This window comes from Hypanus sabinus, chromosome 4, assembly GCF_030144855.1.
Source record: "Hypanus sabinus isolate sHypSab1 chromosome 4, sHypSab1.hap1, whole genome shotgun sequence".
Lineage (NCBI taxonomy): Eukaryota > Metazoa > Chordata > Chondrichthyes > Myliobatiformes > Dasyatidae > Hypanus > Hypanus sabinus.
In genome coordinates, this window is record NC_082709.1 from 101,156,708 (window position 1) to 101,173,180 (window position 16,473).

Below are 16,473 nucleotides of genomic sequence, written 5' to 3' on the forward strand. Positions count from 1 at the left end.
AGTAGAATGTGATTACCATCAAATATCAGCTATCAGTGTGGAGGATAAGTGTCTGCCGTGTGTAAAGTCCGCAGAAAGGACAGCTGCTTGTTTAAGGCGTGCTGAGATAAGTACAAACTGTATGTGCTGTGAAGTGTAAGATTATGCAACAAAGAATAACTCAAAGCAGGTGGAGGTTATTGTCTGACTTCCCTGATTGCTTTTTATGTGACTGAAATGATTTTACCAAGTTATTTTTGAAAACAGCCGTGCTGGAATCGATGACTCTAAGAAATGGGGAATGCTATTTCTCGTCAATCAGCTGTTCAAGATATACTTTAAGGTGAGAAAGCATGTTTGTCTTTCTAGCTCTGTAACAACACTTCCTCAGTGAACTGAATTTTAGCGAAGTGTTGAAGAAGGTCAGGTGGAACATGAGAATGGGTAAAGTCTGCCTGGAACTGCCAAGATCTTGCTCCACAACAGGATCTTGTCTGTTAAATCTGCCCAGCACTTGGAAGTCCAGGGGAATAGCAAGCAGAAGCATGCTGCAGTTGTGCCTCCCTTGTGAGAGGGATCATGAAGGAGATCAGAGATGAAAGCAGGCTAGAGTGAAGCTCAGGGAGCAGAATCTTCCTTGAGGGGTGAGGGGAGATTCTCATCCTGCAGCAGGCTCCCCTGCTTAGATGCTTGAATTAGAAATCCTGGATCTGCCATCTTAAGAAAAGTGGGAAGGGTGGAGGGTGGGGAACTCCCTCTCCTTTGAACTCTAACCTTTTCTCATTCACTTGGAGGAGTTGACACCAAGGCTGATTCTCTGTGGGAAATGAGGCGTCATTGAACATACACATAAACTTCGCACAATGCTCTCTGCCTAGTTCACCCAGTTAGGCATTCTGCAAGCTGACGAGTGGACATGGCACTGTTGAGTCAGTCAGTTGTCTCTACGTAAGTGGCATAGCAAGTTGAAGCCATGTTTCAGTGTTTGGCCTCAGATGCTGGACTTCCTAGCAATAAGCATTTTTCACAAAGGGTAAAACTGGAAGTACATTGCGTGAGATTCATATTTGGTGGAATTCAATATTCCAACCATTTTTATTTTGTAGATCAATAAACTCCATTTGTGCAAGCCTTTAATCCGAGCAATTGATAGTTCCAACTTGAAGGATGAGTACAGTATGGCACAGAGGGTGACGTACAAGTACTATGTTGGGAGGAAAGCCATGTTCGACAGTGATTTTAAGCAAGGTGAGGAAACCACTCATTTCTGGTATTTTACATATATTGGATTACTCAGTTCAAAGATAAAATTTTATTAATCCAGTCTATATGTAATCTTCCATTCACTGTGTAAAATACATAAAACAGGAATACGTAGAATTTACAGTGAGTTTAATCTGAGACTGTTATGTATTTCTAATTCTATAGAGTGATAATGCTTTTTAAATGAAAACATCTTCTGTTGTCTTCACAGCCGAAGAATATCTCTCATTTGCTTTTCGGCATTGTCACAAGACCACCCAGAAAAATAAGCGGATGATCTTGATTTACTTGCTACCTGTGAAGATGCTTCTTGTAAGTAAGCCTTGTGAAGTGCTACAATAAAGCTGGTACTTAGGCTAATACATCTTGAAGGCAAGAACAGTTGTGAAAGCATTGTTAGTGAATGCTGCGATAATTGGCATATTGAGTTTGTGATATCTCAGAGAGGAGCCCACTAGACAGTACTGAGATGCCATTGTTTGGGATTCAAAGCTTAATCAATCTTCTCAGTAAATATAAAAATACCCATTGTACTACTCAGAAAAGAATAATGGAGTTATCCCACTGTTGGTAACCAGGATGGGCCAATGTGGAGTAATATCCTTGAATTTGGAACTAGGGAGGCAACATATCATTTGAAACCATCTCAGCAACCATAAGCATGGTTATCTACTCCCCTCATAATAGGATCCTTGAAAACTGCTGCATTGTTGGCTACAGCAACCTCCCCACCTCCTCCTGCTCATCCAAAAAGGATATTTCCCCCTACGTGCTCAGAATTAAGTGCAGATTAGAGAGTAGGCTGTCCTTAGATTTCTGAGCTCAGAGTTCAGTTCTGGCACCATTTGTTTGTTCTCCCTGTGTGGGTTTCCTGCCATAGTCCAAAGACGTATGGTTGGTAGGTTATAAATTATCCTGTGATTAGGCTAGGGCTAAATTGTTATGAGCATACCTGCACAGGATATAATTGCTAAGAAAATTAGCTTTTTGCAGCTACAGTTCAACCTGAGAAGATGAAAACAAACACAAGTTAACATGATATTAAGTTGACATAAACTATGTACAACTTCCACATTTAAGATAAGCCACACAAAATAAATAGAGTGACACTAGTATATGTACTGAACTGAATGTATGTAATGAATATGCTTAAAATACTATTGCTCATGACAACAGGCTACCAGGGGTTGTGGTAAAAGTAGAAATAGTAGTGTTTAAGAGGCTGTTAGATACATGAAAATACATAGAATGGAAAGTTATAGATGATACAGGCAGAAGGGATTAGTTTCAATTGGATCATTTAGGCACAGACTTTGCAGGCCAAAGGGTGTATTCCTGTGCTACACTGTGCTATACCGTTCTGGTTAGATTACTTATTTACATACTCTTAAAATAAATTCTTAATTCCCTGGCATATTGAAATTTATTTGTCTTCTTTTTCTTTCACCCTTTTTTTTTTAAGCCCATAGTTTTCGCAGCTGAGTTAGGGAGAGTTTGGCCAGGCTAGAGCTTTACTCTTTGGAGCACAGGAGAATAAGTGCAAATCTTATAGAAAATTATGACAGTCATAGAAAAGGTAGTTAGTAACAGGCCTAACAAGCCATGCCACCAACAACCCACCTACTTAACCCACAGAACAATTTACAATGATCAATCGGGTACATCTTTGGACTGTGGGAGGAAATCCATGTGGTCACAGGGAGAACTTCCGAAGTCCTTACAGACAGCGCTGGAATTGAACTCTGAACTGCGACTCCCCAAGCTGTAATGGCATTGTATTAACCTCTACGTACCATGGCACCCTATTTTATTAGATTTGAAGCCCTCTCGGTCTTTCTGCTACTGCACATTTCAGTTTGAAAAACAGGCCTTTCCCTGCAGGAACCTTGTCAGTTGTTACTTGCACATCTCACATGGGTCCCTGCAACAGCATTGCTGTAACTGCAACCCTACAATCTTCAGGCCCATGCCTGCCCTGTAATCTTCAGGCCTGTGCCTGCCCTGTAATCTTCAGCCCTACAATCTTAAGGCCCATGCCTGCCCTGTATTCTTCAGCCCTACAATCTCCAGGCCCGTGCCTGCTTTGTAACCTTGGCACCTGATTGCTTTTCCCTCAATATGATACCTTTGTTTTGCAGGGCCACATGCCAACAGTACTGCTACTGCGAAAATATGATCTCCTGCAGTTTTCAGATGTCACCAAGGCAGTTGGGTATGAATTTTAATGAGATACAACCTTTCAAGTTGCATATTAATTCTTGTGAGTTGTGAAAGAAGTTATAAGTTAGCAGCCTTTGAAATTAATGGTAACCGATCGTGTGCTCAGAGGATGGTCCCTTGTTTAGTGAAGTGTCAGCAACAATAGTTTGGTTTTATTTATTGTCATGTGTACTGGAAAAAAGTTTGCATGCCATCCAGACAGATCCTGCCCATATAGAAGTATACTGAAGTAGTAAAAAGAATTCCAGAATGCTAAATATAGTGTTTCAGTGACAAACAAAGTGTAAGGACAGTGTCAGGGTAGATTAAACTGAAATACAGTTTTTTTTATTTTGCAAGTTGAGTAACCCAACCATTTCTTCCAATTTAGAAACACAGGTTCAGGAGCTGGCCTTTCATCTACTTGAGTCTGTGCCATTGTTGGGATGTTTTAAATCCATTTAAGTACAGTGCTTTCCAGTTAATTGGGATTCATTGGGACCAGTACATTCTGACCCAATTAAACAGCTGCCTGAATTAGCTCAAGTTTTATGAAAAAAAGAGTTTAAAGGTACAAAAAAGACAAGCTACCATTTAACTGAGTGACAAATTCTGTATGTGAATAAAATACAATAAACAAGAGCACTATCAATGCTACTACAGTACTATAAAAATATGTATTAGTTCATAATAGTTATGGACAGAGGACTTCATCCATTGTGCACTGCCATGTTTTTTTGATTGACTGTAAGTCAAAAAAATCGGCCTGGACACCTAGTGCAGATAGTGGACTGCCTTCATCCAATGCTTCCTCCAAATCTTCATTTTTGTTGTAACACTAATTGTTAATACCTTCAAATTTGTCGTAATACCTAACTTGTTGAAATAGTGAGATGATTTCATTTTTTATCCCGGCTATTTCTGGCATCGCCCAGCCTGAATGCTTGAAGTCAGAGTGAGCAAAACAGTTCTAAATTGTCTTATGCTTATTTCTTCCTAAAATTCAGTCACAAAAATCACTTCTTTAAAACACAAACAGGCAACTGGATCAGAATCAAGTTTATTATCACTGGTATGTGACGTGAAATTTGTTAACTTAGCAGTAGCAATTCAATGCAATACATAATCTCACAGAGAGAAAAAATGTAAAACAATAATATATAAGGTATTTATAAACTGTTCACTCTAAGCATGGTGTGTTTAATGGACATGCAAGTTCACATGATTGACACGAGTTAGAAACTGTTTGGCAACTGTCTCCTGTCCCCATTAAGTGGCATAGTTTCCCAAATAAATGAAGGGGATTGGCTATTTTGTCGATTAGCATTTGTTCTTTGAGTTGTCCTAATAAGCAACTGCCTCGATTAACTGATGGCCCAATTAACCAGAATCCATTGTAGCTTAAAATTTCAATTCCAGTTCATATCCAAAACTACATCGTTCTCAGTTTTGAAGTTTTCAGTGAACTTCAGACTTCTGCTACAATGTAGAAGAGTGGAGGGTTGGAAAAGTTTCAAATTTCCACTTGCCTCTATGTGAAAAAGTATTTCCTGACAGGAAATCTGAACAGTAGGCTGGGTTATTGCAGCCTTCCTTTGTTGTAGAACTTCCCATCTGCCCCAGTCCTCCAGCTGTGTTGTGTTGATTCAGCTCATGTTCATCATCCACCGCACTTTTCCTACTGCTTTTTTTTCTAGTCTTGAAGTTCCAGTCCTGAGACCTGGCAATTGCATCTCTCCTGCATGCCAGATGTAGAACAAAGGCAAGGAATGGGCCTCGTGGTGGAACTTGAAATCCTGTTCCTGGGCAACCTGATGGTTTTCATCAACACACTTCAGACAGAGACCATATCACATTGGAGCAGAATTGGGTCATTCAGCCCATCGAGTCTGCTCTGCCATTCCATCATGGCTGATCCATCTCAACCCCGTTCTCCTGCCTTCTCCCTGTAATATTTGATGGCCTTACTAATCAAAGAACCAATCAACATCCGCTTTGAATATACCCCATGATTTGGCCTCCACAGTTGTCTGTGGTAATAAATTTCACAGATAAGGCAGAAGATGAGGCATTTGGAATAGCATAAGACATAGGAGCAGAATTAGGCTTTTTGGTGTATTGAATCTGCTCTGGTATTTGATCATGGCTAATCCATTTCCCTCTCAACCCCATTCTTCTTCCTTCTCCCCATAACCTTTCATGTCTGACTAGTCAAAAACGAATCAAACTCCTGCTTAAACATGGAGATGAGCCAATGGTCAGATCAGCCATGATCTTATTGAATGGTGGAGCAGGCTCATCGGGCCAGGTGGCCGACTCCTGTTCCTATTTCTTAGGTTCTTATATACACCCAATGACCTGGCCACCACAGTTGCCTGTGGCAACAAATTCCACATATTTACTGCCCTCTGCATAAAGAAATCCCTTAATATCTCTGTTCTAAAAGGATGTCCTCCTTTCCTGAGGCTTTGCCCTCTTGTCCTAGAGACCTCACTGTAGGAAGCATCCTCTCCAGGTCCACACTGTGTTGGACCATCCTTTTGGGAAGTGGAATTTCAGAGAAACTCAGAAGGATTTTTAAAAAACACCTAACAGGGCAATATTGTACATGCTATCTAGTGCAATGAGAACTGCACAGATCTGTATATTGTCGAAACAAAACAGCCACTTCACAAACGGATGGCCCAGTATAGGAGGGCTAACACCTCAGGTCAAGGGTCAGCTGCATATCTACACCTAAAGGACAAGGGACTCTCCTTTGATGATAACAATGTACACATTTTGGACAGGTGGTTTGAAAGAGGAGTTAAAGAAGCCATCTTTGTCAAACTGACAAACACATCCCTGAACAGAGGGTGGGGTATGACACCACCTATCAGCTACTTACAATGCAGTCCTAGCATCTCTACCCCCGCATTTCCACGACAGTTCATACCTCTGTTCATGCAGAGATAAGACTAATGACCCTCTCATATCCTTTATGACTCTTAATGACCCTCATGTGATTGCTATACCTTTAAACAACTCCCTGAGTTTATAAGCCGGAAAACTGTCCTCCATGAATCAGAACCGAAGAACCTCTTGGATAACTGGCAAAACACCTTCTAAACAACACAGCAAGTCCAGTTGCCTTGATTTAATGCTGCTTGATAAACAATGACCTGGATGACTGAGAACCTTCATGGTCCGAATGCTAACATTGCATTTGCCTTCCTTACTACCAATTCATCTTGCAAGTTAACCTTTAGGAAACCCTGCACAAGGACTTGCAAGTCCCATTGCACTTCTGATTTCTGATTTTGCAACCCTTTCAGAAAATTGTCTGCACCTTTATTCCTTCTATCAAAGTGCATGATCATACAGTTCCCTACATTGTATTCTCTCTGCCACTTCTTTGCCCATTCTCAGAATCTGACTAAGATTTCCTGCTGAAGGATTTCGGCCAAAAACGTTGTCTGTACTTTTTTCCATAGATGCTGCCTGACCTGAGTTCCTCCAGCATTTTGTGTATGTAACTGGTCTGTAATTTCCTTTCTACTGCCTCCCTCCTTTCTTAATGAGTGGAGTGATGTGCAATTTTCCAGTCCTCCGGAACCATGCCAGAATGGATTGATTTGTGAAAGATCATTACTAATGCCTCCACAATCTCTACTGCTACCTCTTTCAGAACCTTGGGGTGCAGTTCATCTGGCCCCAGTGACTTATGTACCTTGGTCTTTTGGCTTTTTGAGCACCTTCTCCCTTGAAATAGTAACTGCACTGTCTTCTCTTCCCTCACACCCTTCAACACTTGGCACACTGCTAGTGTCCTTTGTAGTGAAGACTGATGCAAAATGCTCATTTAATTCATCTGCCATCTATATCCACTGTCATTTCAAGGATCACTGGAGTCTGGCATGGTTATGGAGGATTGGAAATGTTGCTTCATTTTTCAAGAAGGGAGCCACATCCTATAGATCGATGCCCTTCAAAAACCAGCCTTCCCCTCGTTTTTACTGGCAAATGTACATTCACTTCAAAATAAGCTGGACTATCTGAGACTGAACCAGCGAAAGAAAAACATTTGTGCATTCATTCTCAGTGAAACTTGGCTTCAGCACTCTGTACCAGGTGCAGTCAGTCATCCTGCACCTTTTGGGGTTTCAGCACCTTTTGGGGAGGCAGGAATTCAGCAATCTCAGGCAAGACCCGTGGTGGTGGTATCTGTATTTACATAAATAAGGACTGGTGTATGGAAGCTTTAGCAGTGGCATTCCATTGATCACTGATGATTGAGTTCATATTTGTAGTGCAGACCATTTTATATAGCAAGGGAGTTCACTACAGTTATGTTGGTAGCTGTGTATATATTTCCCCCCCCCCCACCTTCTGCAAATGCTGGTAACCTGCTGCTTGAGCTCTACAACACCATCAGTGACTTTCAAACACCCCAATGGTATCTTCATTCTTGCAGGTTATTTTGCAAACTCTAATACAGTCCTGCCCAAGTTCCACCAGCATGCTGGTTTTGCTACCAGGTGACTATAAACCAGTCTCTTGACCCCACGTTGGTCTCATAGGTCACTCATCTGTATTGTTAATTCCAGTATATAAACCAGTTCTAATGGTGGTGAAAGCCTGGCCTGAGGGGCAATCTCTGCACTGCAGGACTGCTTTGATCATATGAACTGGAGAATGTTCGGGGAGGCTGCTACCTCTGGCAACCAAGTTGACAATGAGGAATATCTGGATGCTGTGACCAGCTTCAAGGAGCAGTATACTGAGAATGTGACCATATGAAACACATCCAGGTGAGGGCAAATCAGAAGCTGTGGCTTACTGCAGAGGTCCTTGCCAGTCTGAGGGATCGTGATGCTGCCTTTGGATTAGGGAATGTGACAGCTCTCAGGCAAACAAGAACCATGCTTTCCTACTCCATCAGGACAGTGAAACAGGTGCATTCTCAGAGAATATACTGCCCCTTCTGCAATACCAGAGACAAGGTGTATGTGGCAGTGAATTCAGGGGATTATAGACCACAAGTCTACCCTGCATGTCAGTGAACAGGATACTTCACTCCTTGAAAGGCTGAATGCCTTCTACTCTCAGTTTGATGTCCAGAACAAAGTGCTAACGAGGAAGGTGCTCCTCCCTCTGGGGGACCGACACTTCATCCGGCTGAAGCTGAGCTGAGGAAAACCCTGGCAAGAGTCAAGCCATGCAAAGCTGCAGGACTCAGTGATATAGCAGGTCAGGTTGGTGAAAACTGCATAGCCCAGCAAACAGTGGTGTTGATGGATATAGTCAACATCTCTCTGGAACAATTCATTGTCCCCTCGGTTTTCAAGACGATCAATCATTCCAGTAACAAAGAAGGCAATGGAATCCTACATAAATGACTATGTAGGCTTTAGTGACATGAAAATGTCCTGGACATGAAATGCTTTGAGCAGCTGGTCCTGGAGCACACTAAGGCCTTTCTCCGGCTTATCACTCAAATCGATCCTCGGACGATGCAATAGTCTCTGCCCTCCACTCTATCCTGTCCCACCTGGAAAATGGCTGCGCCACAGGATTCATCAGGTATGTGGATAACACACAGTTTGGCCTCATCAACAACGATGATGAGGTGGAGCACAGAGAGTAAGTGGAGCGGCTGGTGAATTGATGTAAGTCTGAACATGGAGGAGACAAAGGAAATCATTGTGGACTTCAGGAAGGTGCAGACAAACCATCCCACTCTGCGAATACATAGCTCCTCCGCAGACAGGTAAGTGCACCGAGTTCATGTGAGTTCACATCACAGATGACCTCACCTAGTCCTCTATCACCTCCCTGAACAAGAAGACACAGCAGCACTTCCACTTCCTAAAGAGATTGAGGCAAGCAAGCCCCCACCATCTTAACTGCATTTTACAGGAGCACCACTGAGAGCATCCTGACAATTACATCTCCATCTGGAATGGGAGTAGGTGAGCACTGGACCAGAAGTCCTTACAAAGGACTGTGAGAACAGCTGAGAGGTCATTTATCAGGAGCACCTATCCATCCACCATTCTCTCTGACTTCCTACCATCAGACAGGGGAGTACAATGCATAAAAGCAGGAGCAGTCAGGATGAGAAACAGTTTCTTCCCTCAGGCATTAAGCTTCTGAACTCCCTGTCGCATCATAGTTGAAGTGTCACTGGTTAATCTGTTCTGTAGCTTTAATATTTAACATTAATGCACTCGTTTGTTATTTATCGGTGATTCATCTGTAGATTTTATCCTTTCCTTTGTAAATTATCGTGTGTTATGTATACCACTGTCCTTTTCACCCTGCATCGTAGAAATATTGTCTCGTTTCTATATAGATTATATAGTTATGTATGTTGTCTACATGTACAAAGTTAAATGACAGTAAATTTGAATTGATTTGACTTGAAGAAAGGAAATTATAGGCTAGTTAGCCTAATATCGATTGTTAAGGATGAGGTTTTGGGGTACTTGGAGGTACATGATAAATAATTGCCGTTTCAGGCCAAGACCTTTCAGTTCCTGGTTTTTTTGCTATTCCAGTGCTGATGAACGGTTAGGGTCTGAAACGTCAAATGTTTATTGCCTTTTGTAGATGTTTCCCGATCTGATGGTCTCAGCACTGTCTGTGATAATCCCACCACCAGTGATGCTTAATGAATGCACAGGCATCCATCCGCCTGACCCCAAAACCAGGCAACTTTTGTACTGACCACCATTCTTCAGGTACCAACTCTCCTTTTCAAAACCACATCTCAAGGTAATTGCCTCTTAACCTACTGGCTGCCTTTGATTAAGATCTTTAATTAAAACTTACTGGCACTTCTCTGGCTAGGATCTTAATTAGATCCTATTTTGATGCCCTTCTGTCCTGAAACACAGTGAATTACAGAAGAAGAGCTGTAAGATTGGCAGGTAGAGAAATGAACTTGTGGCAGGTGCTGATTTAATATTCCCAATATTTGGAATAAATTTCAGGTCCTCCAGTGCTGTTGGATAAGTAGCATGGCAAATTGAAGACAGCAGAGGGTTCTGGAAAAATAGATCAGGGTACATGTAGAACACAATGAGCTTTTAAATCGTATCAAAGAGAGCTGAGGTGAACCCATTGCAGGAACTTCTGAAATACAGCTGAATGCATAGGAGTAGAACCAAACAAGTGCAGCCCAAAGCATTCATCTAGTGGAGGAAAGACACTGAAGGAAAATGGTTGTTAAAGGTTGTGGATGTGTAGAAGAATAAGTGATGGGGGAGGGGTTGGAGATGGGGAGGCACAGCATCAGGGATGAACAGGTGGATGGGTTGAAAAAAACTAACATATTCAATTTTGGACTGCATTGGCCATGTTTTGAACTTGTCTTGTTTTTTTTTAATTAGTGAAGGGAACCTTCTGCTCCTGAATGAAGCTTTGTCAAAACATGAAGCTTTCTTCATTCGCTGTGGAATCTTTCTGATACTTGAGAAACTAAAGATAATCACATACAGAAACCTTTTCAAGAAAGTGTAAGTGCTGAGCACACAATATATCATGTAGTATTCACTGTCAGCATTCAGTATGTAATTATTTAAGGCCACAGGTTGTGTTTGAAAATTAAACTGCAATTTAGCTTGTTTTTTTCAGGTATTTATTACTTCGAACACATCAACTGCCTCTTGATGCATTCCTGGTTGCTCTTAAATTCATGCAAGTGGAGGATGTTGATATTGATGAAGTCCAGTGTATTTTAGCAAACCTCATCTACATGGTATGTATTATTAAGGTTGAACACCAGTTCTGAACTGGTGGAAGGAAACAAGATGTCAGGGTTATTCCCAATGATTAGCAACCTAATCATTGAGCAGAGGTTGTGCAGCCTATTCAAAGAGCTGGGAAAGCTGTTATGGGCTAAATAGCCTCTGTGTTCTATTATTCTTTTAGTTACTGTAGATGCCCAAAGGCTGTATCTTCTAATGTATTAAGGCAGTTGTTAAGGTAGATGGGATATCCCAATTCATGTGAATGTCAAGGGTTTAGGATCCATTAGAAATACAAGTGAATTGTATCCCAAAATAATAGTAATATAAACAATTGCATAGCTGTTAGCATGACTCTATTACAGCTCAGAGCACTGGAGTTCAATTTTAGTGTATGTATGTAAGGAGTTTGTACATCCTCCCTGTGAATACATGGGTTTCCTCCAGGTGCTATGGTTTCTTCCCACGTTCCAAAGGTGTACTGGTTAGCAGGCTAATTGGTCATTGTAAATTGTCCTGTGATTAGTCTTGGAGGATTTAGGTTGGTTGCAGGATGACACGGCTCATTGATTCAGATGGGCTTGTCTGCACTGTCTCTTTAAGTAAATAAATAAAAATTTGATCGAAAGGGAGAATCAAAGTCTGCAAACCAGCAAGTAAGTAAAAAGTTGGCAGATTAAAAGAAGAAAAAAAAAGTGCTCGTTAAATGGTGGGAATTGAGTAAAACCTTGCTGATCGTTAGGTGTGAGAAGTAAGTTTGCTGATATAGCAGGCAGTGAGGAAGACAAATGGCATTGCTGACTTTATTGGAAGAGAACTGGAATACTCTTGCTGTTAAGGAGTCTTGCTACAGTGAGGCCATATTTGGAGCCTTCTGCAATTTTGGTCTCTATACCTTAAAAGCCATAATTTGGAATGAGTATAGCAAAAGTTGATTCTTGGAATGTGGGGGATTGTACTGTGAAGAGTGAGTAAATTTAACATTTAACTGGAGTTAGAAGAATGGGTGGTGATCTCATTAAAACTACACAATTTCGAGCCACTTTGACAGGTAGGTTCTCTGAAGCTGTTTTTTCTAGTTGGAAAATGGAACTAGAGATATAGTCTCAAGACAGGGTTAGTCATTTAAGATGGATGGCTTTTTATACGGAGGATTATTAGTTGTTGGGAGTGCAATTTGGGTGACTATATTTGGTCATTGGGTATGCTTGAAGCTTCGATAGATAAATTTTGGATATTGAGAGGTGTTCCTGTTTAATGTTGGTGCTTTGAATGTAGAGTACAAGTGCTATGTGGCCTGCTCTTGCTTCTGTGTCTCAGTAGGTGGTGAATCACACTTGGTTGATATTGTCACTTTTTGTTGAAGGCTGCATTTGTGTGCTGCTCTAGGTTAGCAATTAATGAGTTCGGTTTACCTAGCTTTATCCCGTATTTGTCTTTCTACATATCAAACTTAAAACAAGTTATAATCTGTTTCCAAAATGCCTTCTCACTTATACTCCCTCCACTTGTCCAATACTGACCATTTCCTAGACAGTCTAGCTGTAGATTGGCTCAAAAAGCTCTGTCATTCACATTAAGGTGATCTCAGTTTGTACTAGACAAGTCCCTGATACTTTTCCACTTCCTTTGTGATTTGTCAACACAATTTCTCATCTACAGTGCCTTTTAAAAGTATTCAGCCCCTGACCCTCTATTCACATAAGAATATTACAACCAGGGATTTTGATCAATTTAACTGAGAAATTTGATGTGTGAATCACATGCTCCTTTTTCACAGTAGAACCCAAAAATGGAAAATTGTAAAGCATGAAAAACTAAAAATTCAAAAACTGAAACATCAGCAATTTAAAAGTATTCATTCCCCCTTTGCTTAGTACTTAGTTGAACCACCTCTTGCAGCTATTACTGCTAGTAGTCTTTTTGGATAAGTCCTTATTAGCTTTGTATAACATGATGGTGCAAAATTTGCTCAGTCTCCTTGCAAAACTGGTTAAGCTATGCCAGAATAATTGGGGAGCAGGAGTGGACAACAATCTTGAGGTCTTACCAGAAATGTTCAATTATGCTAAGGTCAAGCCTCTTGAGGTCTTGACAGCAATTTTCTTCATTTGAAGCTACTCCACTGGCAGTGTGATTTGTGTTGTCCCGCTGAAAGACAAACTTCCCCAGTTTAAGCTTTCTGGCGGAGGCCAGCAGGTTTAAATCCAGGATCTCCCATCCTGACAAGATTATCAGTCCCTGCTGCTGGAAAGCATCCCCATAGGGATGGTGTTACCTGGCTGATGTGCAGTGTTAGCGGCACACATGCCACTTAGTGTTGAAGCAAAAAGTACAACTTTTCTTATCCAACCACAAGACCTTCTTCCACAACTTTACAGTATCTTCTAAGTGATGCTTTGCAAACTCTTTATGAGCAAAGGGTGTTTTTTTTTAGCCAGAGTTATTCCTTGCCACTCTTCCATAAGTATCCTTTTACGCCTTAGCGATTGATGAGCCATGACTTTTTTCTCCAGTTGCAGGCTCTGACTCAGAGTGACTGTTGGCATCACAGTGCCATTCTTCGGCGACGGGTGGCAATGTGGCTGTGATATTGTATTTTTTCTACTTTTTCACGATGGGCCACACTGAGCTGTGAGTTATGTTCAGTGCCTTTGAGATGATTTTGTATCTTCCCCAAATTTCCCTGACTTGTCTTGAATGCTTTTTTGTCTACATATTGGTTTGGTCTGTTTGAAATCTACCATGCTATTGGACCTTACAGAGCGAGGGGTATTTATTCTTATGAAAACAGGTGATCCTCCAAGTGTTCTGCATCAACAAGGTGGGTGAGTTGGTAAGGTAATACTGTATATTGTACCTGAGGAAAGTTAATGTAGTAATTAGAAAGAGGATGAACAATTTTTCAGCCTCACAATTTACATTTTTAATTTTTAGTATGTTGTTGGCAGGTTTTGGAATTTTTCTTTTTGATTTGACATGCTGTAGATTAGCTCAAACATCCTACTTCAATATATTTTAAATTTAGAAAATGAGACAGTAAAATGTGAAGATAATTGTGGGAGCTGAATTCTCTCGAAAGGCACTGTAATTAGTTTAGAAAATCCTATGACCACACATTAAAGATTAACTATTAACCTAATTTCATCTGGGTTTGACAGTATAGAGCTCCCAATTTCTATCGCCCTCTGGTGGTTTGTAACTTCACTCTTGAGCGCCCAACTATTTATTCTGTCAATTCCAATTAATATCTTGAAATTAGCGGTTAAACCACATCCTGACTTTCCAAGTTCCAGGAGTACATCATAGTTCAAAAATCTGTCCATGTCATTGAACTTTTGAATCTATGTTGTACTTTGGTGAATCCATGATATGCTCTCTCCAAGAATAACGTGTAGTATATTTTGTGTCACTTTAAGTACTTTGCAGTTCTGCTTCAGGCACTGATGAAAATGCTACTTGAGATTTTGAATTTAACAATTACCAGTATTTATGATGGCATTTTCAACACACATGTTTAAAGACAGGAAGGAGTTGGTAGATGAGATTTTGCAATGTGTGACTGTTTTGTAAATTGTGTAAAGAGTCATTGAGGTAAGAATTATAGCTATGATTTTATAACTATATTATAACTTAATGATGTCTTTGATCGATGCTAGTTAAGGCACATTGGGTAATACTCCCTGATATTTTGACTCAAAATCTGAAGTGGTCAGTACAGTATTGAAGGGATGTACTGTTTCAAGGGTGTCTTATGTCTAGGTGTTAATTAAGATGGACATAAGAGATTAAATATTACCATTGGGTAAAATCATTGGAAACACTGCCTAGGGTCTTGACCAATAATTCTCTCCAACAGCATTTAAGGTTATCAAGTCACATGCATCACTGTTTGAGGAAGCTTGCTGTGCATTTCATACATTACAGTAGTCACCACACTTCAATAAGTATTTCAGTGGGTCTGATGGACTTTGGGAGGTTCTGAAGTTATAAAAGGTGATACAGTGGATTCTAGTTAATTGGGACACATCAGACCTGTTACATTTTGGCCCAATTAAGCAGCTGCACCAATGAGCAGAAGTTTCATGGAAATAATTAAAAAGGTGTAAAAAAGACATACTAGTGTTTAACTGAGCAGCAAATTATTTATTTAAATGGAATACAGAACCAATCAGAGCACTACCAACACTACCACAGTACTATGAAACTGGATTAGTCCCTAATAGTTATCAATGGAGGAATTCATCCAGCGTGTGCTGTCGTGTTCTTTTGATTGATAATAAATGAACAAAATCAGTGCAGACACCTAGTGCAGAAATACTTTCAGTGATCGCATCTTCCAAGTTTCAGTTTTCATGATTTTTCAAGATGATTGTCAATACCTTCAAATTTTTCATAGTTCCCAATTTGTTGAAGTAGTGAAACTTTCATTTTCTGTTTTGGCAGTCTCTGGCATCTCCATACATGAATGCTTGAAACCGCAGTGAGCAAAACAGTTCTGAATTGTAAAACTGCTTACTTCTTGCCAATTATCAGTGACAAAATATCACTCCTTTTTGAACATAAACACATGCAACTGATGCTATTTAAGAACTGCTCCCTCTAAGCACGGTGTAGTGTCTAATGGCCCCACAATTGCATGCAACTGACACTGTATATCATTACAACTCATTCACTTTCTAGTACTATTTGTGCTTTAACATGTTTGTTCTATTTTACAGGGACACATTAAGGGTTACATCTCTCACCAACATCAGAAGCTTGTGGTCAGTAAACAGAACCCTTTCCCTCCTCTGTCCTCTGTGTGTTAACTAACTGAGGCCAGACATCCATGTATTCTCATTCCCAGCAATTCCTGAACGCATGGTGGTTGCTAGTGGTCTCATTATCAGCAGCTGAATTTAAAGCTGAGGGTACTGAGAATTCATAGCCAGTCTTGGTTGTATATCTCCTGATAATTAGCTTGAAGTAATTTTGTATGTCTCATTAAGGATGCAAGTATAAAGCAAAAGTATATTTTGTTACCATGTTAAATGTCACAGACGCTGTAATAAACTTTTTAAATAAAGCATGGCTTTTGTCTTACTCAGTCACAGATGAGTTTCAATTCAGCTATGGCTACATCCACACTACGCCGGATCAATCCGTAACCAGAGCTTTTTCTCTTTGTTTTTACCCTTCATCCACACTAAAACCGTGTTTTCGTCCCCCGAAACTGGAGCTTTTCAGAAACGCTTTCCAGGGTGGGTATTTTTGAAAAAGCTGCTCGGGTAGATCAGTGTGGACGGGGTAACCGGAGACT

At 40.6% G+C, this 16,473-nt stretch overlaps 1 protein-coding gene across 9 annotated transcripts in view; it reads left to right on the forward strand.

Moving 5' to 3' along the window:
* Nucleotides 1-16,256, forward strand: part of pcid2 (PCI domain containing 2) — a 46,288-nt gene extending 30,032 nt beyond the window's left edge. For all 9 annotated transcript variants that reach the window (XM_059967740.1, XM_059967748.1, XM_059967741.1 and 6 more), the window contains 7 exons: nt 247-322; nt 1,086-1,227; nt 1,454-1,554; nt 3,381-3,454; nt 10,815-10,940; nt 11,059-11,182; nt 15,893-16,256. In XM_059967740.1, coding sequence (XP_059823723.1) covers nt 247-322; nt 1,086-1,227; nt 1,454-1,554; nt 3,381-3,454; nt 10,815-10,940; nt 11,059-11,182; nt 15,893-15,982 — 733 coding nt within the window. In that variant the 3' untranslated portion in view covers nt 15,983-16,256. The remainder of the gene's footprint in view (nt 1-246; nt 323-1,085; nt 1,228-1,453; nt 1,555-3,380; nt 3,455-10,814; nt 10,941-11,058; nt 11,183-15,892) is intronic.
* Nucleotides 16,257-16,473: the final 217 nt, after the last annotated feature.